At 31.8% G+C, this 12,052-nt stretch overlaps 1 protein-coding gene across 2 annotated transcripts in view; it reads right to left on the bottom strand.

Moving 5' to 3' along the window:
• Positions 1-293: 293 nt before the first annotated feature.
• Positions 294-12,052, bottom strand: part of LOC123718406 — a 58,875-nt gene continuing 47,116 nt past the window's right edge. For both annotated transcript variants that reach the window (XM_045674838.1, XM_045674839.1), the window contains 5 exons: positions 10,473-10,593; positions 5,925-5,994; positions 4,665-4,769; positions 4,018-4,134; positions 294-3,153 (listed from right to left, as the gene is read on the bottom strand). In XM_045674838.1, coding sequence (XP_045530794.1) covers positions 3,110-3,153; positions 4,018-4,134; positions 4,665-4,769; positions 5,925-5,994; positions 10,473-10,593 — 457 coding nt within the window. In that variant the 3' untranslated portion in view covers positions 294-3,109. The remainder of the gene's footprint in view (positions 3,154-4,017; positions 4,135-4,664; positions 4,770-5,924; positions 5,995-10,472; positions 10,594-12,052) is intronic.

Here is a 12,052-nt window from a genome sequence, read left to right as displayed (position 1 = left end):
TCACATGACTTTCAAAATAAATAAAATATTTTTAGGTCCTTCTAGAAGAGGGTATAAATTGTTAAAAGGCCGGTGACGCACATAGAGCTTTCGAGCCTTCTGTCAGTGTAGGTGTCCATGGGCAGCATCACTTAACATCATTCCCTGATTCTCCAGCCCTTTTGCCTCCTGCCCTATAAAAAAAACTAAGGGTGAACGAATGGCATATTTCAACACACTGTATAACAAAATAAAAAACAAATACTTTTATTATTATTTATTTGAATATTTTAATCTGTTCAACAGATTAACAATAAAATATCTATAGATAAAAACAAATTAACATAAATGCTATTGATAAAACAGTTCCACAAGTTTAGCATATTCAACATACACTTATATCTATGGTTCATAAAATCTGCAATAAGAACATCGAACTATTCGTAATTTACTTCCACAACACCTAACTTAGAAGTCTAGAAACACTGGTAAACACCCAATGAACTTAACGCTAAAGGCATCTAAATAAATAATAATGTCAATAGATATGTTTTTTGCCTAATAGTCTATCGTGATTTCAAAGTATCACGCAAGACGACTTTTAAAAATGCCGCGATATTCTAGTTTAGTATTCTTAAGTAAAATTATATTGAAGATCAATGCTTAATAATAGTACACAATTTCTTCTAGTTTTACGACACGACAGACGCTTTACACACGTTTGACACAACATTTAACTATTCGAGGGAGATGGCGCCACAGCCACGTATACGTTGAAGTTTATTACCATAATGCTAGAAATATGTACTAGCAAACATTACCAGTATAGTTGATATTTGCTTGAGATATATACCCCAGAGTAAGAATCAGAATAAAGACTTGCACTATCGCTATTTCAAAGGCGAATCTGGCGCCATCAAACGGGCAAACACGTAATTAAAAACATTAAATATATGCTTTTAAGTATTAAATTATTTTAACAAATAATTAACGACTTCCTGGCCTACGTTGATTTGTATTAAATGAATAGATAGTTTAACAAATTTTGATAGTATATAATAGTTCTAATTTTACTATTTATTGTATACCCTGAACGATCCCGAAAATTTCCAAAAATACTTTCTATTTTTTTAGTTGGCGATAGACGGATTTTTATGTAGATAAAAAAATCATTTATCTATCAGTTATCTTCATAAATTAGGTACAATAGTAGAATTATCAAATAATTGAAGATTATATATGCCATAGCATAGCGTACAGGCCTCATAGGCTACACTTTTAAATAAATATGTGGCTACATCATTGCCGACTATATCCCGAAAATACAAAAAACATATTGCTATATATGTGCTGCATACATGGCTGGAAAATGTATATCTTGGCAATATTTGTGCAATAGTATATAACTCATTATTTTGTCTTTACACGGTCTACATACAAGCCAATAGTACATATGGCTGCTATGCCGAAAAAACGCATATGCGTTGCAGCAGCTTATATGGTAAGCAAAGTAAAAACAAAAATTAAAAATTTTGGATTATTTAAGTCTAGAAATAAGACACGATGTACAATTATTTCAAGACTTTATACAAATGTCACAAAAAAACTGTCGTCGAAAACTCCATGTAGCCTGAAAAAGGGACGCAATTATGCCTTAAAGCGAGACAGCAATAATATGACTAATATAAATATTGAAGTATTTCCGATTGCAAAGCGATCGTTTCGGCCATACCGGCTGTGACAATAAACATTCATCGGACATACAAAAAATATTTGGTAATATTTCCCGGCCATACTAAAAAATATTGCCGAGTATTGCATAGCCTAGCCGTAAATGCTGGTTGATGCATCCAGCTATGTATTTTCGTGAAAAATGGTCTTAGAGCTTCTTAACATTAGTAGTTTTAAAATATTTTAACACATTTATTAATAGATCGAATATAAATTATAAATAGTTTATACAAAAGCACAGTAAAGATAAAAGATGGCGCTGTTAAATCACTTATCGCAATGCCTTATAAAAACGTAAAATTATGTACAACGAGTCACAGATAAACCCCTTATTCATAAAAAAATATTTAAAAGAATTTAAACTAAAGAACTGTCTATCTCTTTTTGGCACAATAATTTAAAAGAGACAAAACGTTACTTTAGTTAAAATTGTGCAATTAGTTTAATTTTTACAGAAGAGTAACCTCTTCAACGATAAAAATCGTTAGTTAAAAAATCTAATTCCTACAATACTCGGTAAAGTCTAGAGAAAGATATATTTAGAGTGAGTAGCCCAAATTAATGCTCTTAGAAGAATAAAAATGTTTAATAATTTGTTTAGTCAATAAATGCATTTAAAAATTGTCCCTTACCGATACACATCACATCAAAAAGCTCGCAATTAATTACTAATTTGATTTTATTTAACTCGTCTTGATCTTAATTTAGTCGATTTGGTAACAGTGGTCGCCTATAGGTGAAAGTAGGTTTATCGAATAGTAATAGTAGTAAAAATGTATAATTATTATATAAATTATTATTTTTATTAAAGTCCTATTAAATCATCAAGAATTCAAGTCTTAATGTATGAGAATAGTATGTTATATGAAAAAGTTTAAATTGAAGTCGGGTAATATCAATTAAGCATATACATTTGCATTTTAAGTGCTACATGGTAATTTTTGAAACACCGATACAATTGTACTTTTTAACAAAAGTACTCTATGTCTCCTCATGACAGTTTACTTTAGTTAAAAGTACTGACATCTAATATTTATAAATAATACTCACTTTTTACGAGTTTTATACACTTTTAGTCTCTTAGTACTAATCACAATTATAGAATGAGCTCATTAGTAGAAATGTATTATTTAGACTTAGTTATTAAGGGAAGTTGTTAAAATAAATGTTTTTTTACATACATCGATAAAGCAGTTTTTAGAACACATAAACTACATTAATCATTTGGAAATTAGCTATTTATATTAAGCATGCCCCATGATCTGATAATACATAGAAAACGTATTGGCGGAAAAAATTCTATAGAATTTTTATTCGAGATTGACATCTATGAAATATTATTATATCCTGTTCACGGTGGGCCTTTAATAAATCGCTTTAATTCTCTCTGTCCTTTAACTTAGGTCTCACCAGAAGGGAACGTTAAAGAATCATCCTTTCCCACTGAAAAAGAAATTTAGTATAATTTACTAAGGTTTAGAAACGAGCTAAGTATGTCTCCTGTCCGTCAAACAGTTCGCGCTGTCTCGTTTTGGAATCTAAGGCTTCTTTCTGTACCAATTTAATTATAGCGACATTAATGACAACGTCCTAAATCGAGCTATCGAAATAGTTCAGGCCTTCAGGCCAACAGTGACATTCCATAAAAATAAACAGTCACTGGATAAGACCAGTTCAGGGTTCGACTGGTCGAGATCATCATCATCTCATATTATCTAATATTTCATCATTATACATATAAGTAAATCATTTCATAATTATAAAGCGGTAAATTTTTTCCTACTAGTTCCACTCTTACCTCGCTTTGTAGATGTTATATAGTGAGTAAGTTCACGCAATGCACGACGTTGAGAGACCAATGCAAAATGTCGTTTAAGAAAAAACTAATTAAACATTTCACGATAAACTAGTTTCGTCAAAAAACCAGATTATAAGAACTGTTTCTTTACTCAACGGCCACTACTATAATGGGTGGATCAATATCCAGTAACCTGAACACTTACGTATAGGTGTGTGTAAGTATTCATTGTACCATAGGGGGATTGAGGTTCTTATTTGATGATTACGTCAACAGTTATTATTTACTTTTTTACACAATGTCTATGCTTGAAAACGAAATGCATTTTCGGGAATTCCTTCAAAAAATTAATACGTTTATGGACTATTATTTTTGAGAGTTTGGCTTACTTTTGCTGACAAGCGGGGGGGGGGGGTAAATTGCAGTAAATTCCATAACAATAAATATATTTTGAAAGTCATATAAAGGTATTCTTAATCGCAACAAACAACATATAAAAAATTAAGTACCATCAGACCATAGCAGATATCTGGCAGCTGATTCGGCCATGTCAATGCCTTCATCATGAGAGGCAGGACGCACGGTGCTTGGGTGCTCGTAAGTTCTGGGATGACTGGCGTTGGAATCTGTAATATATCAATTACAATAAAAATACATTTTTTAGTTATGATCGGAAAATAAATTTGCACTGTTTGTTATGAATTATGAAAATTAGCTTCTGTAATTGTAATGTAATTTAGCTTCTGTTTTGGCGATATAGGCATCTTCCGTTATAGTGACTGTAAGATTATAAAATAAAAACAAAAAATATAACATTTTCCTCCTTATTGATAAAAACTAATTGCACCCTTTTAACTAAAGTACTCCCCATCACAGTATTACCATGATGAAGAGCATAACAGTTTACCAACAATTAGACAGAAACTTAGGAAAGAATCATTTGAAAGGGTTGAGTAAATATTAAGTTTTTTAAATAATAAAGGTGATAGTCCATGCATGGTAACACTTCGATGGTCTAATAACATGATAATGAACAATTATTATAGTTGCAAACAAAATATAAATTATAAGATCTACTAAAAACTGTTCACGATCAAAACTACGATTATTTACGTTACATTGGCGTTTTTTTAGTGAGTTTATTAATTTTTTTTACCTGTCACCCAGTAATGAGCAGGCCCATCACCGCCGCTTACGTCATGATGAGATATTGGGTGATTGTCACCCGTCGTATATGATGGTGCGGAATTTGGCGATGAATCTGAAAATGGTAATTTAAAATACACTAATGGGTTGTTTGGAAAGATTTTGAAAACCATTTCAGTTTATTTATAAGTGACTATAGAATATATACAAATTGTTACTATACATATATATAATTATAGAGCTAGTACTGTTAAATATTGGCTATACAACCCGCCGAAACGCTTATCTACGCGTATTGTCTTTGGTTAACATAGCTTTTAAACCGGATTTTTAACCGGATTAAAGCTATTTGTATTATTATACACTACACTAAAATAATTATAAGTTTATAATAATACAAATAGCTTTAATCCGGTTAATTTTTTTTTGCTTTCAATGTGTAAAAGCTATGTTAACCAAGACCTATGTAAATTAATGTGTTTCGCTACCTTGCCTAAATAAGCGTTTCGGCGGGTTGTAAAGCCAATACTTATTATTGATTACATAAATTTACGATCAAAAAAGCCTCCGAAGAAATAAAGTACAGTTCCGCACTTTTATTGGCCGGCGGTTGAAATTGGTACTACCGTCGCCATTTTCGTGCGTAGAATGGATAATTCACAACATCTAATACAAATCCAACTAAAATGTATTTATTTTTATTCCTCGGATTATTTATAACAATGTGCAAAGTTTTAATAATCGAACGGTTCTGATTGCTAGGTATCTTAAGACATTGTATTAATAGTACAAGACAATGTATGGAATAGACAGACGAAGACATTTTATCTAGAGTGATGATACGTCATCATTCGATTAATCTGTGAACATTTTGTGTCAAGTGAATGAAGTATAAAAATCGTTGTATAATTTTCGAATATTTGATAAATTAATGATTGTATTGAAAATTAAAATAATGTTTTCTTCGTAACTTTTTTGAACGTATGTTTTAATTTCTCTTACTAAGTACTTTTTTAATCAAATATTTCATTATATATAAAGTAGAGCAGTGATGAGCCTAGTGACCAGACCGTTCTACTACGAAAACTGCGTCCAGATCACAATACTTCACCGGTGGACTTGTTTTTCTATACGCGTAACCCGCGGAAGACAAAACATCACGATTATAATTTAGTATAAATGAAAGTAAACATTGTAAGATTTAACGACCACTTAACGAATGCATTGTTTACGAATAGGATAGATAAAAAATACGATTTAAAAAACTTACCAAAACTCGGAAAACTCATTGAATACGGTGTATTCATAGAAATTGGAATGGGTTGTAGCGGACTCTGCAACTGGAATATAAATAGTATGTTTAGTAATTATTCTTATTTTAAATGTTTTAATTTTATTTTATTTACATTCTTAGATTTTTTTTCTTCATTGCTTACGCTGCTACCTTTTACTATTATTATTATTTGTTTCTACCGAGTATTAAATTCTTATTTGTTTTTTTGCGACTGAGGCGCAAACTAGCTGCTGTGGTCTCTGGCAGAATGACTAGCGCTGTGGAACAACTGTGGTAATACAGCATAATGCTGAGCCAGGGCCAATTACAACCACAGCACACACGCATTACACAATTTAAAAAGAATTGTTATCTCTCTATTTTTTTTTTTTTTATATATTTTTGATTATAAAAAATAATATCAGCGTCTCTATACGCTATTTGCAAAACTATTAAGCTTTTTGTTTGTTGTATTTCACATAAATTTTAACTGTTTGATCAGAGTATTATTAATATTATTTAATATTAGGTCCTACATACGAAATTGGCGTTTGGTATGGGGGAACTAAAGCAAGATTTTTTTTAATATTATAAATGTATTTAATTAATCAATCAATGTATCTATGATCATTGCTATCTATGATCTATGTTACTAGTCTGGCCATAAATACTGTTACATAAAAACTTTTTAATTACTTTGAATTTGAATCACGTATATAAATTTAAAAACTTCTTCCGATTTTGCGTCATTTCACATATTTTTTGTGTATCAAATTACAATATGGAATGGGGTGTTAAAGAAAATAGGATTGCAGTGATCGCCTTGCACAAAGTGGGTATGGAGCCGTCATATTCCGGACACTTCAAAGCTTAGTATTAGCCGTATGTTCGTATATCGTACAATCAACAGATTCAACAACACTTCATCTGTCGAAGAATAGAAAAGTTCTGGCCGCCCGCGTGATGTTAGAACTGCAAAGGCTGTTAATGCTTTCAAAGCCAGAATTCCTCAAAACGTGTACGTGCACAGTTCTAAAGAAGCTGCTCAAGTGTTCGGAACTGTACAACGTGGGCATTGTCCTGCGTCAGTGATGGTTTGGTGGGGCGTGTCTTATCAAGGATTCCCAAACTACATTTTTGTGAAAAAGCCGTGAACATTTCAGCCAAAGTGTATCAAGATACAGGTTTGGATCATGTTGTTGTTGAGAGATTTCCTCTTAGCAATACACTTTTTAAATATAACGTGGACTTTCCAGCAGGGTTCTGCACCTGGTCACAAGACATGAACTACACAAGAGCTGAAGAAAGGCCCTCATTTAGCCAAGATTACAAATTATGGTCAGTTTTAGAGGAAATAGCCTGCTATAAAAGACACGGCGACATTGAGTCTCTTAAAAATCTTTGGAGCAAGCGGTGGCGAAACTTCCCTTGGGAACAGTGCGTAAAGCCATAGATTCCTGGCCAAACAGATTAACGGCCTCAAAGGTGGCCATTTCGAATATAATATTTTATATTTTGCTGGGACTTTAATAGATATGTAGGTATAAATTTTAATAATATTACATTGCTTCATTAAAAAAATGCATTTTCATTTATGGCTGGACAGGAGGAGGTACATACTTACTCCAGCCATAAGTTCTGTTACACTGTTCTGTTATTAGATAACATTATCTATTATTTATCTATGATAATAAATGACTAACATTAAAAAAATAAAACCACTATACAAGAGACATAGACGAACGAAAGTCTCAACATTGAGGTCATTCATTTAAAGTAGTATATGGACTTTTCTTTCTATGTGAGAAAATAACACTTGTTCCTAAGGCAACCATCGTGAGGACATCCAATAATTTAAAAAAATCTACTTGTCTATAAAAATATAAATAATGAAAGACACGAATGAAATTCAAGACCAAGATCTATTAATGGGTTGTAGTTGAATTATCATATAATATATAAATATTAATTCAGTTAATGTTAAAAAAAAAACGTTATTAAATCATTAAAACACACCTTAGGATGTATTGCCTAATAACAAAAAAAAACTGTTTAGAGTGTTAGAGAAAAACAGATCGCCCACAGTCTGTTGCATTCCGATTTTTCATGTCTGAAAATTATGAATCCTTAGTTCAGTCAGTCATTAATTGAAATAGAGAAAATATCAATTTATAATTATTATTACTCATTATAATGTGTTACTGACCACTTACCAAATGTTTCGATACTTATACGTGGAATTTTGGCAATAATTAATGAATGACCTACGCCATTGCGTATAAATGCAAAGGCATCAATTACAGAAAAATGAGTCTATACTCATCTAGACACCTATTTAGACTGAGACTTTTTAATAGTCATTTTATAATAAATCTGTTTACTGCCGATTGCGTATTCTGTATGTAGAACAATACTAGCTTAAGTTCATGCACGTGTCGAATAAAATATACTATTTTTTTTATTTATATTGTGTTAACCGTCAAGAAAATATGTTTGTTTTCTTTTGTAAGGCAATGTAGTTTCTATTTTATCATTAAAAACCTCCCATTGATAATACACAAACAAGATTAAATTACACGTAGGTGGTTCTAGAAACTCTGAGCCAGCTAGGACCACCATAGTACCACATCAATTTGCAAGTAAGGAGTTTTATTGGTTATTGCAACGGTTGTAAAATTTTAATCTGTAATGAAACAGTTCTAGCACGCTATTAAACTTCTTTAGAGCATAACTTAATATTTACACCCTATATTTGCTGATTGTGATAATGTAACTCATAAAATCGTGACCGTTATGTCTCAAGAGTTTAAGATTTGTGGAGTAACAAAGTATCGCTTCATATACATTAGAGTGTTTATAAAAAGCAGGAGTGTAAGCCTAGTAGCTTATGCGTGCGACTCCTATCCCTGAGGTCGTAAATTTGATCCTCGGCTATGCACCAATGGACTGTCAGTCTATGTGCGTATTTAATACTCGCTCGTACTATGAAGGAAAACATCGTGAGGCAATCGACTTGTCTCAAATCACAAAGGCTGATCACGTACGGACGCAATATAGGTTGTAGCACTACTGGATTATCAACCTTATCAACTTAACAGGTGGGTGAATCGCCTCGAATTTAACTTGGAGTTAAGTCAAATTTAACGGTGGACAAATTCTTTCATCAAAAAAAATCGATTATCAAAAAGGAGGAGATATGAGTAGTTCGGAAGGTTCACGGTGTAAGGTGCGTTGGCTTGTGTGTTGGTTGTGACGGGTTCAGTTCGCCAAACGCATCCTTGGAATGTCTTACATAAAAATCTAATAATAATAATAATTTCAAGCAGTCTTCAGATATGAAATTTAGAATCACAGAGATGTTAGAGGCGCCGCCGGCTACGGCGCACACGCTAAAGTATTTATGATTCTTTGACAGTAATTAGAACGTGTAATAAAACTAAATATATATTTTCCGAAACGCGTAACGTACCTACTTTTGCTTTTGTATCATATTCTTATTGTAATATAACTCATCGAAAAGTGTAATACGATTCTTGTAATCAGGCCAATGACGTTACTGTAAATGTTAGCGTCTATAAGAACACAATGGAATGTTCATTCGAAATATTTAAGTATTGATTTAAAATTTAACTATAGGTATAATGTGGTAATGGGGATACCACTAGGTCTTATACATTTCCATACAAATCATAGCAAAATATCATTTATTAACGTACATTTATTTTAAATTATAGTCCTAAGTTAACATTTACTACCACTTCCCAAATCACGTAGCACAAAGAACTGGCAATAAACAGTTCGTTACTCATTTATGGTGTGATGAGAGCTTCTATACTTTTCAAGCAATCATCGTTATTTCAACAATAATCGAAACCCATACGCCTTACACGTTATAGAATAAATTATTTCATAATACAAAAAATGTATATTCATTGGTTGCGGATAAAACAAACAGTTCAGAGATGGAGATGTATTTGCTAATCTAGTTTCTTAAGTTAAACTGGGTTTTCATCAGAACCGTCAGTGATTTTCAACAAACGTACATGAGGCTCACTTGTGATAATGCTGCGAATGGACACTTACAATGGCAGAAGGCTCGCGAGTGTGTCGCGAATTATTGCTTCTTTTTCACTGTTGTTATTTGAAAAGTACCGCTTTTTTAATTTTAAGATTCAAATCTTAAAGGGAAGTAATGTGTTGAATGAAGCGACAGTATTAAATTAAATATAAAAACTGGCTAACAAGAAAGTAACAATATCAGAAACAACGCATAGATGCAAGGTTACTCAGAGTATTAATCATAATTCATAGATCAATGTTCCAACAAAATCATAATTCCTGAAAAATTTATTCAGAATCAATTCAATTCATATTTGCTTCTGTGTTTATTAATCCATTTAAGGAGGAATGCTGTATTACAAATATGCTAAAATGAAGTCAAAGCTACAGTGGCTCAACATAAACTGACCCTTTAAAGATCTCTGTCTCCCTCATATGTTTTTTATGCTAAAGTTGTAATTTACTTGTACTAAAATAAAATTTTACCTGTTCTTGTAATTGCTGACTGATATAGGATCCGAACGGCGACGCCTGGTGTTGGATGTTGGAGTGTGGCGAGCAAGCACTTCCATAACCCAAGCTAGATGTCGGTTGACTGAGCCAACTCCTGAAATAAACATTTACTGTTGGGTAGTAATCGTTTTTTGATATATAATAATGATGAATAATATATACACGATACAACTTTATGTCGCCTTGAAACGTGGATATATAACAGTGCTTTCGATAAAATTATTAAATGATAGTTTATATGGTTCTTTTTTTAATTTGAAATGGTATTGTATTATTATTTATAACCAATTTTTCAATTAACGCATTGAAAAATTGTGCATACGTGTTCAAAATTTCATAAACTTTAATACGATACATATTTTCTATGGAAAAAGGTTTTTTATCCTTCATAAATAGGCGTAGTCTAAGAAAGTACATCTCATATGACGTTTTTGTGGTTCATGAAAGATCACAGATAAGCAAATATCGCGGAAAATTACGAGAATGGTATTAATTACATAGCTCAAACGTACGCAAAATGACACGCTATGTGCTGATATCAAGGTGAAAAAACTACATTTATTGCAACAATCTTTCTTTTTCTATTGTTTAGAATTGGAACAGGAAGTGTTTTCGAATGTAAATTGTAAGAAAATATTCATGCATTGGATTAACAACGGTTACACCTAATTAAGAAATTTTTTATTATTTGAAGTCCAACCCCCTAATGGAGCACGGGACAGGCCAAATTGCATCTGTTCAAAACTAAATCGTGCGCTGTGTTTACCACCTGAAATGCTGAACCAAAATGTATATTATGAATAGTTTGGTCGGCATGTATGTATGTACTACTTTTCTCTTAAATGTCCTTATATTTTATTGTTTATTTAATTTAGAACTCTCTTCAACCCATAAAGATGTTAAACATAATAACCAATATCGATCAAACACAGATGTCTACCCTTAATTATCCGATCAATTGCTTTCTTTTAACTAAAGTACTCGTACGCTTTGTGTTTACATAATACTGAGACCAACAAGTACGCATTTTAAGACGATTACAACTATATTGATATAATTCTTATAAATAAGGTGAGATAGCATATTATTGGTTACGATACGAGAAGGATTGTTAGAAAATCCAATCAATACTTTGTGGATTAATTGTATTATTAATCCGTTTAATTTTAAAACACGTCGTTTAATGCATCTTCCCGTGTCGCATATGCAATTGTGTTAATACTTTATATTCACTGTAAAATGAATTGTTTAAGATCGGACCTTCTTTTTAATACATTTTTATTTATTTTTTTCTTTACTCACAGTGGTTGCCTGGAAGAGATCACTCGAAAGCGATAAGGCCGCCAGTTGCCCTACTTTTGATTTAATTATGTTCAATTTTTTATTTTCTGTAGTGTAACGAAGTGTTAATAAATAAGTAAATAATTTTTTACATGATCATCACGATCAGAATAAATGACTATCGCATTGTGATATGGAATGCAAAAATTGATAAATGCGACTTAGAATAACGGAATTCGAAGATTTTTTGTTTTATTATGCAGGTCTCATAT

This window comes from Pieris brassicae, chromosome Z (assembly GCF_905147105.1).
Source record: "Pieris brassicae chromosome Z, ilPieBrab1.1, whole genome shotgun sequence".
NCBI lineage: Eukaryota > Metazoa > Arthropoda > Insecta > Lepidoptera > Pieridae > Pieris > Pieris brassicae.
This window is presented reverse-complemented; position numbering and strand designations above follow the sequence as displayed.